This window comes from Aotus nancymaae, unplaced genomic scaffold (genome assembly GCF_030222135.1).
Source record: "Aotus nancymaae isolate 86718 unplaced genomic scaffold, 86718_ANA_hifiasm-v0.15.2.pri h1tg000051l, whole genome shotgun sequence".
Taxonomy (NCBI): Eukaryota; Metazoa; Chordata; class Mammalia; order Primates; family Aotidae; genus Aotus; species Aotus nancymaae.
This window is the reverse complement of record NW_026988465.1, coordinates 7062494-7085000: the sequence shown is the minus strand read 5'-3', so window position 1 is coordinate 7085000 and position 22507 is coordinate 7062494. Positions and strand designations below refer to the sequence as shown.

At 38.0% G+C, this 22507-nt stretch overlaps 1 protein-coding gene across 1 annotated transcript in view; it reads left to right on the top strand.

Moving 5' to 3' along the window:
* LOC105708689 (uncharacterized) overlaps positions 1-22507 on the top strand; it is a 245405-nt gene that overhangs the window by 7711 nt on the left and 215187 nt on the right. Inside the window, exon 4 of the mRNA XM_012440280.2 lies at positions 20465-20551. Within this exon, the coding sequence (XP_012295703.2) occupies positions 20465-20551 (87 nt within the window). The remainder of the gene's footprint in view (positions 1-20464; positions 20552-22507) is intronic.

Genomic DNA, 22507 nt, shown 5'->3' with positions numbered 1-22507 from the left:
TGGTATTTGGTTTTCTATTCCTGCATTAGTTTGCTAAGGATAATAGCCTCAAACTCCATTTCTGTTTCTGCAAAGGACATGATCTCATTGTATTATGGCGGCATAGTATTCCATGGTGTATATCTACCACATTTCCTTTATGCAGTCTACCATTGATGGCCGTTTAGGTTGATTCCATATCTTTGCTATTGTGAATAGTGCTGCAATGAGCATATGCATGTATATGTCTTTATAGTAGAACAGTTTATATTCCTTCTGGTATTTATCCCCTAATGGGATTGCTGAGTCGAATTGTATTTCTGATTTTAGATCTTTGAGAAATCACCACACTGTTTTCTGCAGTTGAACTCATTTACACTTCTACAAACTGCATGTAAGTATTCCTTTTTCTCCACAACTTCACCAGCACCTGTTCTTTTATTTTTTAATAATACAAGTTTCTAACACTTATTTTAGGTTTGGGGGTACCTGTGAAAGTTTGTTACATAGGTAAATACATGTCACAGGAGTTTGTTGTATAGATTATTTCATCACCCAGGTATTAATTCATCACCCAATTAAGCCCAGTATCCAATAGCTATTTTTTCTGCTCCTCTCCCTCCTCCGAGCCTCCACCTTCAGATAGACAGCAGTGTCTGTTGTTTTCTTCTTTGGGTTTGAAAGTTCTTATCATTTGGCTCCTACTTATAAATGAGAACATGCAGTATTTAGTTTTCTGTTTCTGTGTTAGTTTGCTAAGGATAATAGCCTCCAGCTCCATCCATGTTCTGTCAAAATGATCTCATTCTTCTTTATAACTGCATAGTATTCCATGGTGTATATAAAACACGTTTTCTTTATCCAGTCTGTCATTGATGGGCATTTTGGTTGATTCTGTGGCTTTGCTATTGTGAATAGTGCTACAGCGAACATTCGCGTGTATGTGTCTTTATGGTAGAATGATTTATATTCCTCAGTGTATATACTGAATAATGGGACTGCTGGGTCAAATGGCACTGCTGCTGTGTACAGTGGCTGAACTAATTTACACTCCCACCAACAACGCATAAGTGGTCCCTTTTCTCCGCATCTCACCAGCATGTGTTATTTTTTTGATCTTTCAGTCATAGCCTTTCTGACGGGTATGAGATGGTATCTCATGGTGGTTTTGATTTGCATTTCTCTAATGATCAGTAATATTGAGCTTTTTTTCCTATGCCAGTTGGCTGCATGCATGCCTTCTTTTCAGAAGTGTCTACTCTTGTCCTTTGCTGGGTTGCATGTCCTCTGCTCCATCTTGCCCAGAACTGTTGCTTGTAGTGTGCACACTACTTCCCTGATTGCAGTGTCTCAGCTCATCCTCAGTGCCCACTGCCGCTACATCCTGCCTGAAGATGATTTGCTAGATGATAACAGCATATCTGGAATTACCGTAGTTGAAAAGAGATGAGTAGAGAAGGCAGAACTGCTTAGAATTTCACAGAGAGAGTTGGTTTTGTTTCCTAACAAAGCCTGAGGGCTGGGTGGGGAGAAAGGGCACCTTTAGTATCCTGAATATATAAGGTGGTGGTACTAAAAAGAGAGTTAACACTTGAGTTCTATTGTTTATTTTTTATAGAAACAGAGTCTCGCTATGTTGCCTAGGCTGGCCTCCGACTCATGGGCTAAATTCGAAATGGCAGTAAAATGTAATTTGGGACAGATGTGAGAAGGGGCTATAGGAAGTTTCCAGATAAGAAGAAAAAGAAATAATTATAGGCCTGAATAGTAGAACAGTTAAACTCATGGTGAGTTTTTTTGTTTGTTTGTTTGGTTTTATTTTGGTTTTGAGATGGAGTCTTACTCTTGCCATGCAAGCTGGAGTGCAGTGGTGCCATGTCGTCTCAGTGCAATCTCCACCTCCTGGATTCAAGCAATTCTCCTGCCTCAGCCTCACAAGTAGCAGGGATTACTGGTACCCACCATCACACCCGGCTAAGTTTTGTATTTTTAGTAGAGACAGGGTTTCACTATGTTGGCCAAGCTGGTCTTGAACTCCTGACCTCAGGTGATCCACCTGCCTCAGCCTCCCAAAGTGCTCGGATTACTAGCATGAGCCACCATGCCCAGCCTCATGGTGAGTTTTAAAAATTGCACTTCGGAAGTTTTTCCCTTTTAATTTCTAACTTTTATTGGGGTTATTTCAAAACTAAGTGGAAAGGAAACCATGTGATTGTATGTATTATCGTTTAAGCCAGTCATAGCTATGCTTACTAAAAAAAAGCAGAATTGACAATATTGAGGAATACAATCCTGCTTTTCCCTCTTTTCTCCTGGGAGTTGTGCATTACAGTTGTTTCTCTTTGGCTAGACATCACACAGTGGCATCTTCCAAGGATTCAGACTGGCTGTTATGATGCTTGTGTGAACATGTGCCACTTAGAGCTCCTAAACAACAGAAACTATCTCTTACTAATTCAAACAGAAGGATTTCATGAGCTCTGAGATTCAATAGTGGGAATGGGCAAAAACCAAGATGTCTACAGGTACAGGAAGTTGGAAACACGGCAACTGCCCCATAGCAGGAGCAGTCTGGTTTTGATGCAGCTCTTACCACTGTGATGTGTAAATGCCAAGTGTTCTTTCCATTCTTGCTTCACCTATCCAAAATTCAAAGTCTTAGGGGAGAACATTTGATTGGCCATATATTAGCCACTTGCTTGCCTCCTGGCTTTATCACAGGGTAGGAGAAGTAGGTTCTGTCAAGCCCTCCTTGGCTTCTGTAGTTGGAGAGAGGAATCTGGAGTTACTGGGCCATCAAGACTGTACACAATGAAACTGGGAAATTGTGATGCTATTAGGGAGAGGAAATGGATGCAAGATAGCAAAGACAAATAAGCCCCCCAGAATCAGATAAATGTCCCTATGGTTCATAGGCCTTGGATTATTCACTGACTGTACTCTATTACTAATAATGCCACTACAGCATCAATGAAAATAGAAGTAATATATGCATGATTAGTTGGACTAAAGTAATTTAGTCAACATTTTGATCAGGAGTTAGATACATAAAAGATCAAAAATGCTTTATGTGTCTCCATTTCTTCCTCCTCATTCATTGAAAAGCATATTTACTGAATATTTTCTATTTTTCAGACACTATGCCAGGTATGAGAAATATAAAAGTAAACAGAAAAGACACAAAGGATTTCTGTGTTTATGAAATATATTATGTCAGAAGAATTACATTGAGGGCAACTACAGGCATACCTTGGAGATATTGTGGGTCTAGTTCCAGACCATGGCAATAGCATGAATATCACAAAGCAGTGAGTCATGTAAATGTGTTGGTTTCCCAGTGCACATAAAAGTTATGTTTACACTCTAGTGTAGTCTATTAAGTGTGCAATAGCATTATTTTCAAAAATATGTACGTACCCTAATTAAAAAAATACTTTGCTGCTAAAAAATGCAACAATCCTCTGAGCCTTCAGTGAGTCATAATCTTTGTTGGTGGAATATCTTGTCTAGATGTTGATGGCTGCTGACTGATCCGTGGTGGTTGCTGAAGGTTGGGGTGGCTGTGGAAGTTTTATCTTAAAATACTACAACAATGAAGTTTGCCACAGCAATTGACTCTTCCTTTCACAAAAGATTTCTCTGTCGCATCCGATGCTATTGGATAGCCTTTCACCCACAGTAGGACTGTCAAAATTAGAATCAATCTTCTCAAACTCTGCAGCTGCTTTGTCAGGTAAGTTTATGTGATATTCTAAATCCTTTGTCATCACTTTAAACAATGTTCACAGCATCTTCACCTGGAGAAGATTCCATTTTAAGAAATCACGTTCTTTGCTCATTCGTAAAAAGGAACTTCTTATCCATTCAGGTTTTATCAGGAGATTGCAGCACTTCTGTCTATTTTCAGCTTCTCCTTCTAACTCTAGTTCTCCTGCTATTTCTCCCACATCTGCAGTTAATTCCTCCACAGAAGTCTTGAACCCCTCAAAGTTACCCATGGGGGTCAGAATCAATTTCTTCCAAACTCCTGTTAATGTTGATATTTTTGACCTCCTCCCATGAATCACAAATGTTCTTAATAACAACTAGAATTGTGAATCCTTTCTAGAAGGTTTTTAATTTCCTTTGCCTAGATTCAACAGAAGAATTTCTACCTATGGGAGCTGTACCTTTATGAAATGTATTTCTGAAATAATAAGATTTGAAAGTCAAAACTACTCCTTAATCCATGGGCTACAGAATGAATGTTGTGTTAGCAGACATGAAAACAACATTTATCTCCTTATGCTTCTCCATCAGAGCTCTTGGGGACCAGGTGCACTGTCAATGAGAAGCAATATTTTGAAAAAAAAATCTCTTTTTCTGAACAGTAGGTCTCGACAGTGGGCTTAATATATTCAGTAAAACAAGCTGTTAACAGATGTGCTGTCAGCCAGGCTTTCTTGTTCCATTTATGGAGCACAGGCAGATGTAGCATAATTCCTAAGGGCCCTTAGGATTTGCAGAATGGCACATAGTATTGGCTTCATCTTAAGGTGATCAGCTGCATTAGCCCCTAACAAGTGAGTCCAACTATTCTTTGAAGCTTTGAAGACAGACATTGACTTCTCTCTAGCTGTGAAAGTCCTAGAATAGTCCTTCTTCCCACAGAAGGCTATTTCATCTACATGGAAAACCCGTGTTTTGCATAGCCACCTTCATCAATGATCTTACTAGATCTGGACAACTTGCTGCAGATTCTGCATCAGCACTTGCTGCTTCACCTTGCACTTCTCTGTCATGGAAATGGCTTCTTTCTTTAAGCCTCATGAACCAACCTCAGCTAGTTTCAATTTTTTCTTCTGCAGTTTTCTCACTTGTCTCAGCCTTCATAGAATTGAAGAAAGTTAGGGTCTTGCTCTGGATCGGGTTTTGGTTTAAGAGAGTACTGTGGCTGATTTCATCTTCTATCCACACCACTAGAACTTTCTCCATATTAGCAAGGCCATTTTGCTTTCTTATAATTCATGTGCTCACTGGAGCAGCACTTTGAATTTCTGTGAAGAGCTTTTCCTTTGCATTCACATTGTGGCTGTTGGGTCCAAGACGCCTAGCTTTCTGTCTGTCTCACCTTTCTACATGCCTTCCACACTAAGTTTAGTCATTTCTAGCTTTTGAATAAAGTGAGAGATGTATGACTGTTCCTTTCACTTGAACATGTAGAGGCCACTGTAAGGATATTAATTGGTTTAGTTTCAATATTGTTGTATTTCAGGGAATGGGGGGACTGAGTAGAGGGAGAAAGATAGGGGATAAAGAGAATAGCTGGTCGGTGGAGCAGTCAGAACACACACTACATTTATCTATTAAGCGTGCTGCCTTATATGGACATGACTTATGGTGCCGCAAAACAATCACAATAGTATTGTCAACTATCAGTGATCACAGATCACCATAACAAACAATGTAATGAAAAAGTTCGAAATATTGAATTACCAAAATGTGACACAGAGACACAAAGTGAGCATGTGCTGCTGGACCAAGGGCGCCGATAGACTTGCTTGATGCACGGTTGCCAAAACCCTTCAATTTGTGAAAAATGCACTATCTGCAAAGCACGATAAAGTGAAGAGCAATCAAATGAGATGTGCCTGTGTTTAGATTACAGTCGAGCAGGCTGGGCGCACTGGCTCATGCCCGTAATCCCAGCACTTTGGGAGGCTGAGGTGATTGGATCACTGGAGGTCAGGAATTCAATACCAGCCGGGCCAACATGGCGAAACCCTGTCTCTACTAAAAATAAAAAAATTAGCCGGGCATGGCGGTGCATGCCTATAATCGCAGCTACTTGGGAAGCTGAGGCAGGAGAATTGCTTGAACTCAGGAGGTGGAAGTTGCAGTTAGCTGAGATTGTGCCACTGTACATCTCAAAAAAATATATAAAAGATTACAGTTGATCAATTCAGATTTGCCTGGCACTATCAAACACATAATATGTGCTCATATAAAATTTTTACATATATTTCATAAATAGCATTTCTTTCTTTCAATGAATGAATATTTGTAGACATATGGCCAAAAGAAGTGTGTGTGTGTGTGTGTGTAAATATACCATAATAGTATAATTGGGATTCCAGTTTAGTTGAATTAAGCTGTGTTCAGTTTAGGATTGAGCATGTCTGAGAATGTGGATTAAAGTGGCTTAAAATGAACACGGGCATGCAGTGAAAAAACTGAGACAGAAATTTAGGTTTTCTGATACATTAATGATGTGGTAGTTGGACCCCAAAATGCTTTCTTTTTTAAACTTAGTTCCCTTTCAATATTGAGTGAAATAAAAAAAAAAAATACTTTTTGGCATGAGAATAAGAAGCTATACTGTATCAGTGAAATTTCATATTAAATTCAAGCTTCACTAAGCTGTCTTTTGCCACCATTCGACTAGTTCATTTGTTGCATTTTCATTTTAAGAAAGACTAAGATACCTCCTGGGAAGAGACTAATTCTAAGGAAAGAGACAGTCAGGCTCACGAGCTTGATCTCATGCCAATATCTCAGGGCCAGAGAGGAAAGGTAGTTTTGATTACAGTACAATGTTTGCCAGTTGTATTGTCCTGTGATCTAATCCTCAGGCATTTATTCCTGGGAGTTAATAGGAGGGGCTTGGAGTAAAAACTGAGATCTCCATCAGTTGTTGGGGGCCTCTATGTAACGTGGTGACTAAGAGCTGGGAGATGACATATACTGGACCCCTTCACTTGCCATTGCTGATGGGACATGGGATGGACAGAGGTGTGAGTGCAGGTTTGATCAGAACCAGGAAGATATTGGAGAGAATGTGGCATGGCCTGCAGTGGACACCAGCAAAAATCAGTGTTAGAGGTGACAGTAGTCAATGGAGGTGACCCCAGCAACAGCTCTGATACTGACCGGAAGTGCTGTTCATGTGGCTTTGTGGAGTGGAGGTGCCACCAGTGGTTTTATGATGGATGCAGAGACACTCATGGTCTGAAGAGCATCATGGTCAGCATAGAATCCTTAACATCAGGCAGCAATGCTGAAGGCTGAGAGTAGGGAAGGTAAATGGCAGACGTTCCAGAGATGCGGAGAGGGATGAGTTCTCAGCATATGTGATTGCAGGGCTTAGATCCTTCTGCAAAGGATGAGGAGTAGTTAGAATAAAGGATAGGGATCTATACTGGTTGTGCCTGAGGTAGAGAAATCCAGGGTTAGGGTAATAATTGTGACCCTAAATTTACCTTGAGACTGCTGTGGCCATTAGACATACACATGTACAAAAATTGGTAATAAAAATAACATAAGCACTTGTGTTAAGTGCATAATTCAAATTGTCTGAGCAAATATGTGATGAGAATTGTTTTCCCAGTAGTGCACGTAGCCTAGATTATTTTAGAAGTGATATTGTATTAAACTGTTTACATTGTTCTCATTTATAGCTGTTTTTCCCTAAAGATGGAAAACAAGAGCTAAATAAAATTTTTAGACCATTTACAATTTTTTTTTTTTTGCTTTGAGACATTTAAACAATTATTAAGAAAAAGAAAATATATAGGAAAATCACTTTCTGTAAGTTTATTGAACTGACCTGGATTTGTGTCTTTAGAAACCATTGGGGTCCTAAGTGGATTGAATCTCTTTCATTGATTTGGAAGGCTAAAAATAAGTCCTTAGGAAAGCATCCTTTCTACTGAAATACAGAAATATTTTACATAGATATTAGATATATAAAGTATTTGGTCAGTTTATAAAAATCAATTTGTTTCCTTTCCTGTCTCTTCTTTAAAAAAAGCAAAGCAAAACAAAACAGAACAAAAACCAACAACCACACACACACACACAAAAACAGAATAGCAAAGTTCCAGGACAATGTTTGTCCAGTTGGAGAAGGAGCATTTTAATAAAACATTCGAGTTTTAGAAATGTTAGCAGATAAGAAAAAATTACTTTTTTTTTCCTCAGAAGAACTGCCTACTCCTAGGTAAGCAGACAGATTTGCCCAGGAAATTAGCAGAATATCTATATGTGCTGTCCTTTTCTGTTTAATACTAAAATTGATGCACATGACACTTAACTAATTCTTAAATGTAGTTATTTTTATATTGTCACTTCAAATCCACGTTAATGAAACCTCCAATGAAACGTTGCAAACAACGCTTTATAACATCTGCCATACATCATTGAAGAAATAATCTTGGTAAGAGTTATTTTAACATCCAGAGAGATTACTATTTCAGTTTGTTGATGACAGATGGATTCATACATTTAAACCACTGGGTTTATATGTCAGTGAAATTTATATACCTTTAAAATAAAAATGTGAGCACAAGAATCTATATGATAGTAAAAAGGATGCTTAAGAATCTTAGAATCATAGAAATGGTAAATAAAACTAGAGATCATAAAGGTGATACTTTAGCGATCCAATGACCTTCTCAATATAAACATGGCTACGTAGTAAAAAAAGAAACTAGGAAAGACTTCAGTTTTCTAATATATTAGTGAGGTAGTCAATGTCTAAGCAGTTGGTCAGGTTACTGAATTTTACCTACCTCTGCTTAACTATTATGTAAAAATTATATAAATTTTTCATTATGTAAAAATTTCAAAAGAACTTTTTTTTTTGCTACCAGAATATGAAGTTTCCCAATATCAATTAAATTCCACATAAATGTCAGACTTCATTTGGCCATCATTTTAGTTGGTATTCAATAATTGCACTTTTATTTTTACTTTATTTTAGTTTTTTGAGACAGAGTCTTGCTCTGTTGCCAGGCTGGAATGCTGTGACACAATCTCCACTCACTGCAACCTCTACCTCCCAGGTTCAAGCCATTCTCCTGCCCCAGCCTCCCAGATAGCTGGTACTACAGGCATGCGCCATGATGCCTGGCTAATTGTTTTATTTTTAGTAGAGATGGAGTTTTACCATGTTGGCCAGGCTGATCTCAAACCTTGACCTCAGGTGATCCATCCTCCTCAGCCTCCCAAAGTGAATAGTTGCACTTTTAGCATAAGAAAAATTTTACTAGAAAAAATTTTTGTGACTTTAGTATTAAAATACTTTTGACATATGTTTTCTATGCTTAGTATTTTATGCTTTTAGCATAATTTAGATTAGTCCTTAATTTTCAAATAATTTTCTTTGGAAAATTAAACTTTTTGTTTGCAGTCAAAAACAATTTAACAAGAAATAAGCTTTCTTGGACCTTCTGCAAGTTGCTTTGATAAATTAAATCAAGTTAAAAAATTTAACAAGAAGGAGGGGTGCCAAGATGGCTGAGAGAAGCCAGCACCGAAATGCAGCTCCCAGCAAATGAGATGCAGAGGGCTAGAGGACTTCACGATTCCAAACCAGGTGCTGGGTTCGTTTTGTGGGACTGATAATGCACTGAAAATAGGCCCCCGAAAGGAGCCACAGGACAAAAGCCGCCCAGGGGGGCAAATCTAGATGGTGTGGGGGAGTGCATCCCCACCTGAAACGTGCAGCCAGCTTGGAGGGTTGGGGGACTTAACCGCCTTGGTGCTCTGATTCAGATTCTGTGCTGACTTCATCCCTACTGCAACCCACGGTCCACGAGAGCCCTGCCAGGCGGTCGGGCACCATGGGTAGTCAATGCAAATCTGAGCAGCCTGTCATCCAAATTGAAAGAGCTAGAGGAGCAAGATCAAAAAAACTCAAAAGCAAGCAGAAGACAAGAAATAACTAAGATCAGAGCAGAGCTCAAGGAGACAGAGACACAAAAAACCCTTCAAAAAATCAATAATCCAGGAGCTAGTTTTTTGAAAAGATAAAAAAAATAGACCGCTAGCTAGACTAATAAAAAAGAAAAGAGAGAAGAGTTGAATAGATGCAATAAAAAACGATAAAGGGGAGATCACCACTGATTCCTCGGAAATACAAACTACCATCAGAGATTACTACAAATAACTCTATGCACATAAACCAGTAAATCTGGAAGAAATGGATAAATTCCTGGACACTTGCACACTCCCAAGACTAAGCCAAGAAGAAGTTGAAACCCTGAATAGACAAATAACAAGGTCTGAAGTCAAGGCACCAATTAATAGCCTACTGACCAAAAAAAGTCCAGGTCCAGACGGGTTCGCAGCTGAATTCTACCAGACATACAAACAGGAGCTAGTACCATTCCTGTTGAAACTATTCCAAACAATACAAAAAGAGGGAATCCTCCCTAACTCTTTCCATGAGACCAACATCATCCTGATACTAAAAGCTGGCAGAGACACAACTAAAAAAGAAAACTTCAGGCCAATATCCATGATGAACATTGATGCAAAAATCTTCAGTAAAATACCGGCAAACTGAATATAACAGCACATCAAAAAGCTTATCAACCACAATCAAGTAGGCTTCATCCCAGAGATGCAAGGCTGGTTCAACATATGCAAATCTATAAACGTACTTCACCACATAAATAGAACCAAAGACAAAACCACATGATTATCTCAATAGATGCAGAGAAGGTCTTTGACAAAATTCAACAGCCCTTTGTACTAAAATCTCTCAATAAACTAGGTATCAATGGAATGTATCTCAAAACAATAAAAGTTATTTATGACAAACCCACAACCAATATCATACTGAATGGGCAAAAATTAGAAGTTTTCCCTTTAAAAACTGGCACTAGACAAGGATGCGCTCTCTCACCACTCCTGTTCAATATAGTATTGAAAGTTCTAGCCAGAGCAATTAGGCAAGAAAAAGAAATAAAGGACATTCAATTAGGAAAAGAAGTCAAATTGTCCATATTTGCAGATGACATGATTGTATATTTAGGAGACCCCATCATCTCAGCTCAAAACCTCCTTAAGCTGATAAGCAACTTTGGCAAAGTCTCAGGATGCAAAATCAATGTGCAGAAATCACAAGCATTCCTATACACAAATAACAGACAAACAGAGAGCCAAATCATAAGGAAACTCCCATTTACAATTACTACAAAGAGAATAAAACACCTAGGAGTACAACTAACAAAGGAGGTAAAAGATCTCTTAAAGGAGAACTACAAACCACTGATCAAGGAAATAAGAGAGGACACAAACAGATCAAAAAAATATTCCATGCTCATGGCTAGGAAGAATAATTATTGTGAAAATGTCCATACTGCCCAAAGTAATTTATCGATTCAATGCTATCCCCATCAAGCTACCATTGACCTTCTTCACAGAACTGGAAAAAACCACTTTAAACTTTACATGGAACCAAAAGAGAGCCTGCATAGCCAAGTCAATTCTAAGCAAAAAGAACAAAGCGGGAGGCATCACACTACTGGACTTCAAACTATACTACAAGGCTACAGTAATCAAAACAACATGGTACTGGTACCAAAACAGAGATACAGACCAATGGAACAGAACAGAGTTCTCAGAAGCAATGTCACACATCTACAACCATCTGATCTTTAATAAACTGGACAAAAGCAAGCAATGGGGAAAGGATTCCCTGTTTAATAAATGGTATTGGGAAAACTGGCTAGCCATATGCAGGAAGCTGAACCTGGACCCCTTCCTTACACCTTATACAAAAATTAACTCCAGATGGATTAAAGATTTAAACATAAGAACTAACACCATAAAAACCAAGAAGAAAACCTAGGCGACACCACTCAGGATATAGGCACAGGCAAGGACTTCATGACTAAAACACCAAAAGCAATGGCAACAAAAGCCAAAATAGACAAATGGGACCTAATTAAACTTAAGAGCTTCTGCACAGCAAAAGAAACAATCATTAGAGTAAGCCAGCACCAACAGAATGAGAAAAAAATTGTCACAATCTCCCCATCAGACAAAGGGCTAATATCCAGAATCTACAAAGAACTAAAGCAGATTTACAAGAAGAAAACAAACAAACCCATTCAAAAGTGGACAAAGGATATGAACAGACACTTTTCAAAAGAAGACAAATATGTGGCCAACAAACATATGAAAAAATGCTCATCATCATTGGTCATTAGAGAAATGCAAATCAAAACCACATTGAGATACCATCTCATGACAGTTAGAATGGCAATCATTAAAAAATCTGGAGACAACAGATGCTGGAGAGGATGTGGAGAAATAGGAACATTTTTACACTGTTGGTGGGAGTGTAAATTAGTTCAAACATTATGGAAGACAGTGTGGCGATTCCTCAAGGATCTAGAAATAGAAATTTCATTTGACCCAGCAATCCCATTACTGGGTATATACCCAAAGGATTATAAATCGTTCAATCATAAAGACACATGCACACGTATGTTCATTGTGGCACTGTTTACAATAGCAAAGGCCTGGAACCAACCCAAATGCCCATTGATGATAGACTGGACAAAGCAAATGTGGTACATATACACCATGGAATACTATGCAGCAATAAAAAACGATGAGTTTGTGTCCTTTGTAGAGACACGGATGAACCTAGAAACCATCATTCTCAGCAGACTGACACAAGAACAGAAAACCAAACACAGCATGTTTTCACTCATAGGCGCGTGATGAACAATGAGAACACTTGGGTACACGGAAGGGAACAACACTCACAGGGCTAGGTTGGGGGGTGGAGGGGAGGGAAGGGGAGGGATAACGGGGTGGGGGTGAGGAGGATGGGGAGAAATAACACCGGGAGAAATGCCTGATGTAGGCAACGGTTGGGGTGGGTGATGGAGACAGCAAACCACCATGGCCTGTATGTACCTATGCAATAATCCTGCAGGATGCAGGATGTGCACATGTACCCCAGAGCCCAAACACAATAAAAAAAAAAGAAAAGAGGAGAGAGGGAGCTCAGAGAGCAGAGGATGCTGGGAATGAGAGGTGAAGGGACCAGACTATGCAGAGCCTTATAAGCCAAATTAAGAAGTTTGTAACCAGGCACAGTGGCTCACGCCTGTAATCCCAGCACTTTGGGAGGCCGTGGTCGGCAGTTCACCTGAGGTCAGGAATTTGAGACCAGCCTGGCCAACACAGTAAATGCTGTCTCTACTAAAAATACAAAAATTAGCCAGATGTGGTGGCAGGTGCCTGTAGTCCCAGCTACTCAGGAGGCTGAGACAGGAGAATCACTTGAACCCAGGAGGTGGAGGTTGCAGTGAGTTGTGATCTCACCATTGCACTCCAGCCTGGGTGACAAGAGTGAAATTCCATCTTAAAAAAAAAAATGGTGGCTTCTTAATATTAAATAAAAGAGAAGTAAAATGTGAAAAGAAAAATTAACAAGAAGATAAACTTTCCTTAGCTTTTGTCAGAGTAAGTGGCCTAAAACCCTATTAAAAACAAACAAACAAACAAAAGCATGGGAAGTCCTGAATATTTTGCTTCATGAAATAGTCTTTTTAAATTACAAGATTTTTTAGAAACAGGATTATTTTGTTTAAACTAAACCCAATAATCTATTATGTTGATTGTTTTGTATTGAAGTATGTTTCAGTGTGATAAAAGACATTACCTGAATGAGCCTTTAAATACAATACATACATATAAGTAATCTTAGATCCATGAGGAGCATGAATTGTTAAATGAAGGAAGGCAAAATCGGAAAGATTGGAGGGGCAATTGATTTCTAAGATCAGGTACTTCATAATTTGAAAGGCAACTTTCCAAACTACACATTAACTTATTTACATAGACGGTAATATTGTCAAGCTTCAGTCTAACAAGAAAGAAAACCTACTTTGATATGACTTTTGGGGAATTTTAAAATATGAGAAACAACAATATACTTATCATACTTAACCTTTGAATTACCACAATTACTCAAGTACTGAAAGCATCTTCCTGTTTAGAAGTTAAGGACACGCTTCAGCTCCTTGAGGATTCTTGGTCCAGTGAGCACATGATGCATGAACGTCTTGGGCTACTGCGGGATAAAGCCCTGAAGCAGTTAGCCACTCCACAGCACTCTAGTGGTTTGCAAGTTAAAGTGCCTCATAATTTACTGTGAGGGAGGGCCTTAGGGGAAGAAAGAATATGGCTCAATTAATTAGAACTTGTTAGCAAACTTCAACTGTTATCCTATTTAGATTTTCAAATCACCAATATATCAAATACCTACAAGATTTGGGAAGGAAGTAAGAACAAGCAGTTGAGAAAGCTGATTTGTCCAACGTGGTACCAGTTCTTGAATATTCTGTCAGCAGCTGACCAATTCTCACAGATTAGGCTTTCTATAAAGAAGAAGAAGAAGGCTGGGCACAGTGACTCATACTCGTAATCCCAGCACTTTGGGAGGCTGAGGTGAGAGGATCACTTGAGTCCAGGAGTTTGAGACAAGCCTGGGCAACATGGCAAGATTCCCCCCTCTACAAAGAATAAAAAAGTTACTGGGCATGGTGGTGCATGACTGTAGTCTCAGCTACTCAAGTGGCTGAGGTGAGGGGATTGCTTGAACCAGTTTGAGGCTCAAGGCTGCAGTGAGCTGTGATGGTGCCACTGCATTCAAACCTGGGTAACAGACTACGACTCTGTCTCAAAAATTAAAAATAAATTTAAAAAAGAAAATAAAATTGGTATAATTTTTTTTTCTGTCTCAGAAATAGAAAATTTAAGTCAGATAGAAATTTGTTGTTACTAATGTGCCTTTCAGTTTGGGTTTCTGAGTAAGATTAATAATCTTGATGACCACCTATAGGTTCCTATAAAAGTCTAATATTAATTAATTAATTATTGAGTGTTATCTGGAGCTTTTTTTTTTAAATGTGTGAGAGGTTTCTATGTTGCCCAGGCTGGCCTTGAACGCATAGCTTCGCCTTCTCATGTGCCAGGACAACTGGCCTGAGCCACTGTGGCTACCCCTGGAGCTTTCTAATAGTTTTTGGTTTGTTACTTAGCATTATATCTTCTAAGTGGCTATGGTTGGTTTTTAGAAAAGTTAATGATTCTTTATGATTATATGGCTGTTTACCAAGATATTATTCAAATAACATCTCTGTTCTGAAAGATTTTGAGTCAAATCTCTTATTTTGATGGCATGAAATTATATTGTCTTCACATAATGTGTATGCGACACAGAATTTTTTCCATAACTTTAGCATGTTTTCCTTATTTTTGCCCAGTTATGCTTTGGCCAAGATTTCTAGGAGAATGTTAGATAATCAGATTCATGATGGACATCCAGGTCATAGCCTGTATTTTTGTCCTCGGCTTTTTATTTGTTTGGTTGTTTTGTGTTGTTGTTGTGTTTTGATATTTAGTACAATGAAGACTTAGTTTAAGATAACTTTTTTTGGCTGTTTGTTGTTGTTTTGTTTTGATATTTAAGAGTAAGTTATCTTAATTTTTTTTGAGACTGGATAAACAAAATGTGGTACGTACCATGGAATACTGTGCAGCCACCAAAAGGAATGGGATCATGTCGTTTGCAGGGATATGGATGAAACTGGAAGCCATCATCCTCAGCAAACTAACACAGGAACAGAAAACCAAACACTATGTGTTCTCACCCATAAATGGGAGTTGAACAATAAGAACATATGGACACAGGGAGAGGAGCATCACACACTGAGGCCTGTCAAGGGTGGGGTGCGGGGAGGGAGAGCATCAGGACAAATAGCTAATGAATGCAGTGCTTACAACCTAGATGGCAGGTTGACAGGTACAGGAAACCACCATGGCACACATATATCTATGTGACAAACCTGCATGTTCTGCACATGTATTCCAGAACTTAAATTTAAAAAAAAGATAGTGAGTTTTTGGTTGTTTATTGTTTTTGTTATTTTGTTTTGACATTTAGTACAATGAAGACTTAGTTTAACTATTTTTATCATTAAGAAATATTCTTGTATTTTAAGTTGTCTTTTATTTAAAAACCATTTGCAAATCAACTTTATAAAAATAGTATTTGGAATTTAGTATGGTACAGTGTGTTCAGGTTTCACATTGTTCCTAGTCCCCTATATTCCAGTGTAGTCCCCTGATTTCTACATTTTTGTTTTTATATTTATGTGGACTTCCTGGCCCCATGGACATTTAAGCTAGAGATACTTGTATTGGATTTTAAAGTCAAAATATATGAAGTTTTCTCAAATTTATTTATAAAGCTCATAGAAACAAATTTAATTTAATTTTTCCAGGCTTCATGCCTTTAAAAAGCATACTGTTCAGGAGAATGTCCTCTGTGGTAAAATTTTGGTGCATGGTTGTAATAATAAAATATACATTGTTTAGTTATTTAGTTTATAGTATATTATAGAAAACACAGTGATCGGTGACGAAAAGCTGAGCTGAAGCAGGTGGATTTACAGGAAAAGAACAAGAATGGCGCCAAAAAAAGAAAAAAAAACTGAGAAACACACAGATGCATTAGGTTTTTCTTCCTCTCTAGCTAATGTAGCTGATTTGAAAGGAAGTGATTGCTTCGTTGAGTCAAGACACTTTCATGATTGTTACTAAGCTTCCTCTGGTGGGCAATTTCATTCTCACTCTTATAGCCCCCAAGGAACTGCATGGGTGCACACTAGAGGGTTTTCTGACCAAAGTTCATGTACAGTGTAATTTAAGTAAAAGCCCTGATTATGTTCTGTGCTGCTCTGAGTTAAATGATAGGAAAACCTGATATGTGTGGAAGGGCAGAAGGCAAGTGAGTGTGTTTTTCTCTCCTAGTTCAATAAAAGATAGCACAAGAAATGAATTAACTAATGCAATTCTAGACATTATGCAGCTGATAGTAGGAAGTTGGAAGCAAAAATAGAGTATCAAGAGTATTGACAAGACCAATTTACTGGTTTATTGGTTTATATATCACATCTGATTGCTTCAACATAGAACCATACTTAAACATATATATGTGTACACACACACACATGTGATTGTCATATATTCATCTGAATATTACAAGGAGTTAATATCAGCCGTATTAAAATCAATTGTATTTGTATTGCTAAATGCCCTACTTTGAATTTCTCAGTGGGTCTGTTCATTTTCCTGTGAGATGATTTTAGATATATCCAAAAGCATACTTTGAATGATTAGGACACTTTAGGAATTGATTCTATTAGCAATCTACCTTCTGGTAATATACACCATATACTTAAAACCATCCCACTTTATTAAATCCTAACACCACCCAATGAAAGACAGCCAAAGGGCTACTGTTATGATGGATTCCATTGTTTCTAAATTTATAACAGGTTCCATGTGTTTACTCTCCTAAATTCTACCTGCTGTGTTTAAATTACTGGTTTATTAAAACAAGGAATAGCAATAGAAAGGAATAATCATTTTAATACTTGAGAGTGTGTTTTGTTTGATTCATAGACTGATTTATGTTATAGCAAGCAATTGGAAGAATAAAAACTTATAAAAATAATAACAAATACATTATAGCTTTACTTTCTCAATTGTCTTGAAAGCATAGTGGCTTAAACCAGAGTGGCATCCTTTGTTTGAAATAAAGGCAGAGGCAAGAGATGCAGCCCCCACCCCATCCTGGGGTCGGACCATCCTTACCTGGCACTATTTTTTCTCATCACTTTTCACTTTCTAATAAATTATGAAATATACATATTTATTGTGCTTGTTCTTCCACTCACAGAACGCAAGCTCTGTGAGGAGAGAGATTTTTAAATATTTCATTTTACTGCTATAGTCCTATAATAATCACTCAGTAAGTATTGGTTGAGTAAATGAATTATTATAAAACATCCGAATGTGACACTGCACAAGAATTTGAGCAAAAACATTAGTTAATGTTGATTCTGGGCCTAGTGAAGAAGTTTGGGTTCCATTATTCACTTTATTAAATTGTAACTTTAGGAGGTTGAGAAAAACATCTACCAACAAATTGTGCTTCCCATGACTTTATGTCCTTGAGTCTTTTCTCCTTTGCCCAGATGGCTCCTTCTGTCAAAAACTTCTTTCTCCGTATTTCTGACTGGCTAATTCCTAATCACCTTTCCAAAAACTTATTTCCGGTAGCTGTTCTTCTACAAAGTCTTCTTTGACACCCCCAATATGGTATAGATGCTTCTCTGATATTCTCAACCACAACTCCATTCTTTAAATCATATCGGATTATATATGTTTAGCTTCCTTCTTCTCCCCTGCTCTGAAGGCAGGGGTCATAGTTTTATTGTTGTTGTTGTGTTTGTTTTAAAAATTCAGATAGTGCTGAATTCCTAGAAGGTACTTAATTAAAAAGAAAACTGGGGTGGGTAGGTGGTGATGATACGGAGGAGAGATGGGAGGGGGAATAGAAAAAAGTAGGAATAAAAGGGGATGAAAGGTGATGATTTCTTGCTTGTTTTAATCAAGAGAGAATATCTAGCCAATGAAAGAATTAAGGTATTACAATAGGTTTCCAAGAGACATTTATTTAGGGAATTCAGATCATATTATAAGCCAGGTAATATTCTAGGCACTGAGGGTGCTGAAGTGAGCTAAGAGATAATGTCTTTGCATTCATAGAGGTTATATTTTAGTGGGGAAGACAGACAATAGTTGAGTATAATACTATGTTTGTAAAACAATGCTTAACAGAATGTAAAATTAATATAAAATGTGTATAAATTATAAAAATACATGAATTCCAGATATGTATTACAGTACAGAACTTGGGGATGTTTAAAGGATTTCAGAACTAAGTGTCAAAGCTGTCCCTTTGCTCAAGAGACCTCAGAATTCTTTCCTTGTAAAATGCTGTACATGGGATCCCAGAATGAGAAACACAAAATGAATCCCTCCAGGAGCGGCATTTCATTTGTAAGTTAACACGTGTACATCAACCCACATGAAATGCAGAGGAAACACTTTGTATAGACCGTACAGGGCCCTGATTCCAGTTGCTTGTGGAGGCATCGAGCCCTGAAGGGAGATGGGGTCTGGAAGGCTCCCAGCCTGCAGGCCTCATTCATGTGCAGCTGGGCGAGACCCCAACATCTCCACTGACAACAGAGACGCAAATGGTTTTGAGAAGCTAGAAACGAAATACACTACTCCAGACTTTTGGTTAAAGATGACTTAACCTTTTTCACTCTCCCTGGTCTTGATTATCTTGGTAATATTTACTAGTCAGTTATAGAAGACAAATAATTTGAGTTTTGTATTGGGTTGGAGAAGCTTCCAGACTATGGGTGCCCATAGTTGACTGATAGTATGAGGACTATGATACCATGCTTGTACTAATATAGGTGGATTATTTTACCAGCATATGGAAGGGCATAGAGTATCACAGTGCTTTGTGGTAGAAGAAAATATAAAACAATTACAGTGAATGAGGAAGAATGCTGTTATTGCAGTATATAAGACTTAGATTACATACTGCAAAGACTCATATCAGCCTAGTAGTTGTTGACAGATAAAGTAACAAAAATGAAACTCATTTATTCTTTCCTTGTTGAGACCTCAAGGTAAAGCAGATTTTCAGTTTTTGTACTTACTGCATTGATAGAACAGAGACTGACACAAAAATGTGTCAGCCCAGAAATAGAAATTAAACCTAGGTTCACATCAAAATTTCATTTAGCCTTGGAAAAGGAGCTGCTGTTTGAATTACTTTTGATCCTAAAACAAATATACTAAAGAATATCACAGTATATCTGGTATGGATTAACCCTTCCCTGGGAGCCATACTTTCAAAGTTGTTGCTTTCATTCTACAAGGCTTTATTTTTGCAGTGTTTGAGGCAACTTGAATTATCGTCAGAGTAGGGTACATTTTGCTGAATGCAAATTACTAGCAACAGACATATACATTTCAGTCTGCAGGAAGTATGAAACTAGATTTGGAAAATTAATAGCAGACCTTTTTCTCTATTACAGAGTTATACCTTATGCTACAGTTTGGTCATGAAGATAAGAACAGAGTAAGTGGAAGATGTGATGTGAGAAATTTTGCTTAGTGATGTGAGATTGTTGATATGTGTGGAATAAATTTCTGGCTAAATCATTTGTACCTTCCCTTCATGTTACTGAAGTTGACATAAGAAAGATCTATAAGCAAGCCTCTCGCTTTTCTCTTCCTTCCTTCCTAGTTTTCTCCCTTCTTCTCTCCCTTTCTTTCTCTCTCTCTTTCTTTTCACTCAACTAGCAACATGTACATTCTGCTGTAGTTTTTCGTAATTAAGATAGTACTAATGCCTGTGGAATTCTGGACACAACATGATACACTTAGTGAAACATAAGTAAGTAAATAGAATCATCAGTGAGCTCTTCACATCATTATAATTCAACTACGTCCATTTCATGAGTATATCCTAAAAATAGTTTGGCTTAAGTTTTTTTTATTATTATTCTAAAGTCTATGTTTGATAATTTTCTCATTAACTTTTAGCAACAGAAAGATAGCATGAACTTGTTTCTTGAGTTACCTTTTCTGACCTTTTGCAAGATGATAATTATAAAAAAGGGAGGCCTGGAAGACTTGTAAAAAAATTAAGCTTATAAAAGAGCTAAAATGGTCCTTCTTTGCCGGTGTCGATTTCAAAATTAACATTTTGGTTCATGTGCTTCTAATAATCACTGACCCTTACCTCGTGTACTTTCCACAGGAAATGAATACGGCAGAAATTACTTTGACCCACTGATGGATGAGGAAATAAACCCAAGGCAGTGTGCGATGGAGGTCAGCAGAGAAGGTGAGCTAGAATTAAGTATGTAATTTTTGTGTCAGAATATTCTTTTCCATTCATGAAAATGAGGTGACAAAGATCACACATGCAGTTCCATTTAGATTTTGCAGCTTACAATTTAAATGGTAAGTTTTAACCACTAACAACATGATGGGCAGTGAAGGTAATTTTTCATCAAGGACAGCGAGCTGGTGAGATGGAAGAAGCACCAATGTGCTTTCATCTGATGCTACTGTGAGGAGTTTGATGCCATCATAAGGCCCATGTATGTGTCTGAGGAGCATCATCACCTTCAAATGCATCTCTGCTTTTTGAATTTAAAATGAACATTCTTCAACAAATTGCATCCAGCACAGGAGATTTCCATATCCTGTAATGATTGAATTTCTTTCCTTGAATTCATGGAACCATCACTTAACTTTAGAATTATGAAGGGGAAGTGATAGGATAACAATTTCCTCTTCTATAATCTTGAATACTAGTTGTAGTTGTAAAATAATAAATCAAAATTTCTCCTTAAGTCATAATATTATGCATATTTTATAGTTTACAAAATACTCAGGTTTTTATAAAGATGATTGATGAGATACTGACAATGACCAATGCTACCTAGAATCAGCTGCAGTACAAACCATATCCCACCAGTGGGTGCCAGTCACTGAGTCTGCACTTTTTAATAAAAGAGTAGGGTAAATTCTCACAAAAAGGTCTCAAGCATAGTGCAAAAATTATAAAATAGCTCTCAATAACCTATTTTTAAATAATGCAGAATCCACAGATATTATCGAAAGACCTATGTGCAAGATAAGACAAAAACTCAGTGTCAGAGTCAGTTTTCACTGGTAGCTCAAAAGTCAGGGTGCATGTAAGCCTGGAAAAGTTCAGGCTTCTATTTACCCCAACACACTTGGGGGGTGAGAGACAGTTCTAGTGAGTTCTGGGGAGGGGTATTGACTGAATTATCATTGAAGTCTGTTAAAATGTTGTAGGAATCATAATATATAGTTATATTTGGTGGAATGTTTGTAATGCGAGGACTCCCTAATTTGGGAAAGGTGACTTAGTAAGTTATGTTCAATGAATAAGGAATGGTTCTAACTACAGACAGGGAAGTTTTGTAAAATACTTCTGGTCACCTTTTCAGCTTCCCTAGTCAGTTATTACTGCCTGACTCTCACGGCTGACGTGGGATTCCCTGTTTCAGATCAGGAAGCTCTTTTTGTGCTTGTACCTGCAGCCAGATCTGTGCTGGCGTGTGCTGTGGGAGGTCGGGGCCGCTCTCTTGCTAGCTGCCGGTTCTACCTTTCTAATGAGCTCCTTTGCGATTGTTTTTATTTCCTCCACTTCCTTCTAACTGCCTTCCCACTTTTTCTTCTCTTCTGCTTTTATTTTTCCCCCTCGTTTCTTCCTCAGTGCTTTTTTCCCCCTCTTCTTTCTGGAGTTCCTTTGTAACTACAAGATACATTTTATATATATTGAAAACGCATCATCACCACCTATCCCCCCCACCCACACTTTTCTTTTTAATTGAGTACCTTCTAGGAACTGAACACTATCTGAATTTTAAAAACAAGCACAACAACAACAATAAAAACTATGACCCCTACCTTCAGAGCAGGGGAGAAGAAGGAAGCTAAACATATATAATCCGGTATGATTTAAAGAATGGAGCTGTGGTTGAGAATATCATATGACAATATCTTTTGGAGTTGAAATAGGAGAGCAGAAGAAACAGGAAGATGCAGGTGTGCAGAGAGAGAGAGCTCAGCTCAGCGCCTCCTGACAAGATGGGTCCTCAGCCTTGAGTCTGTAATTCATGATGTCCTCTTTTTCTTTTTGCTTGGTACTCACACCTTCACAGTTACTTCATTTAGGGGTCAACCAGTGCTAATTAGCAATCTTTCCACTTTCTCTGTGGCATGGGGCTAGAGGTTATGCAGACACATAACATCAGAGCCTCTG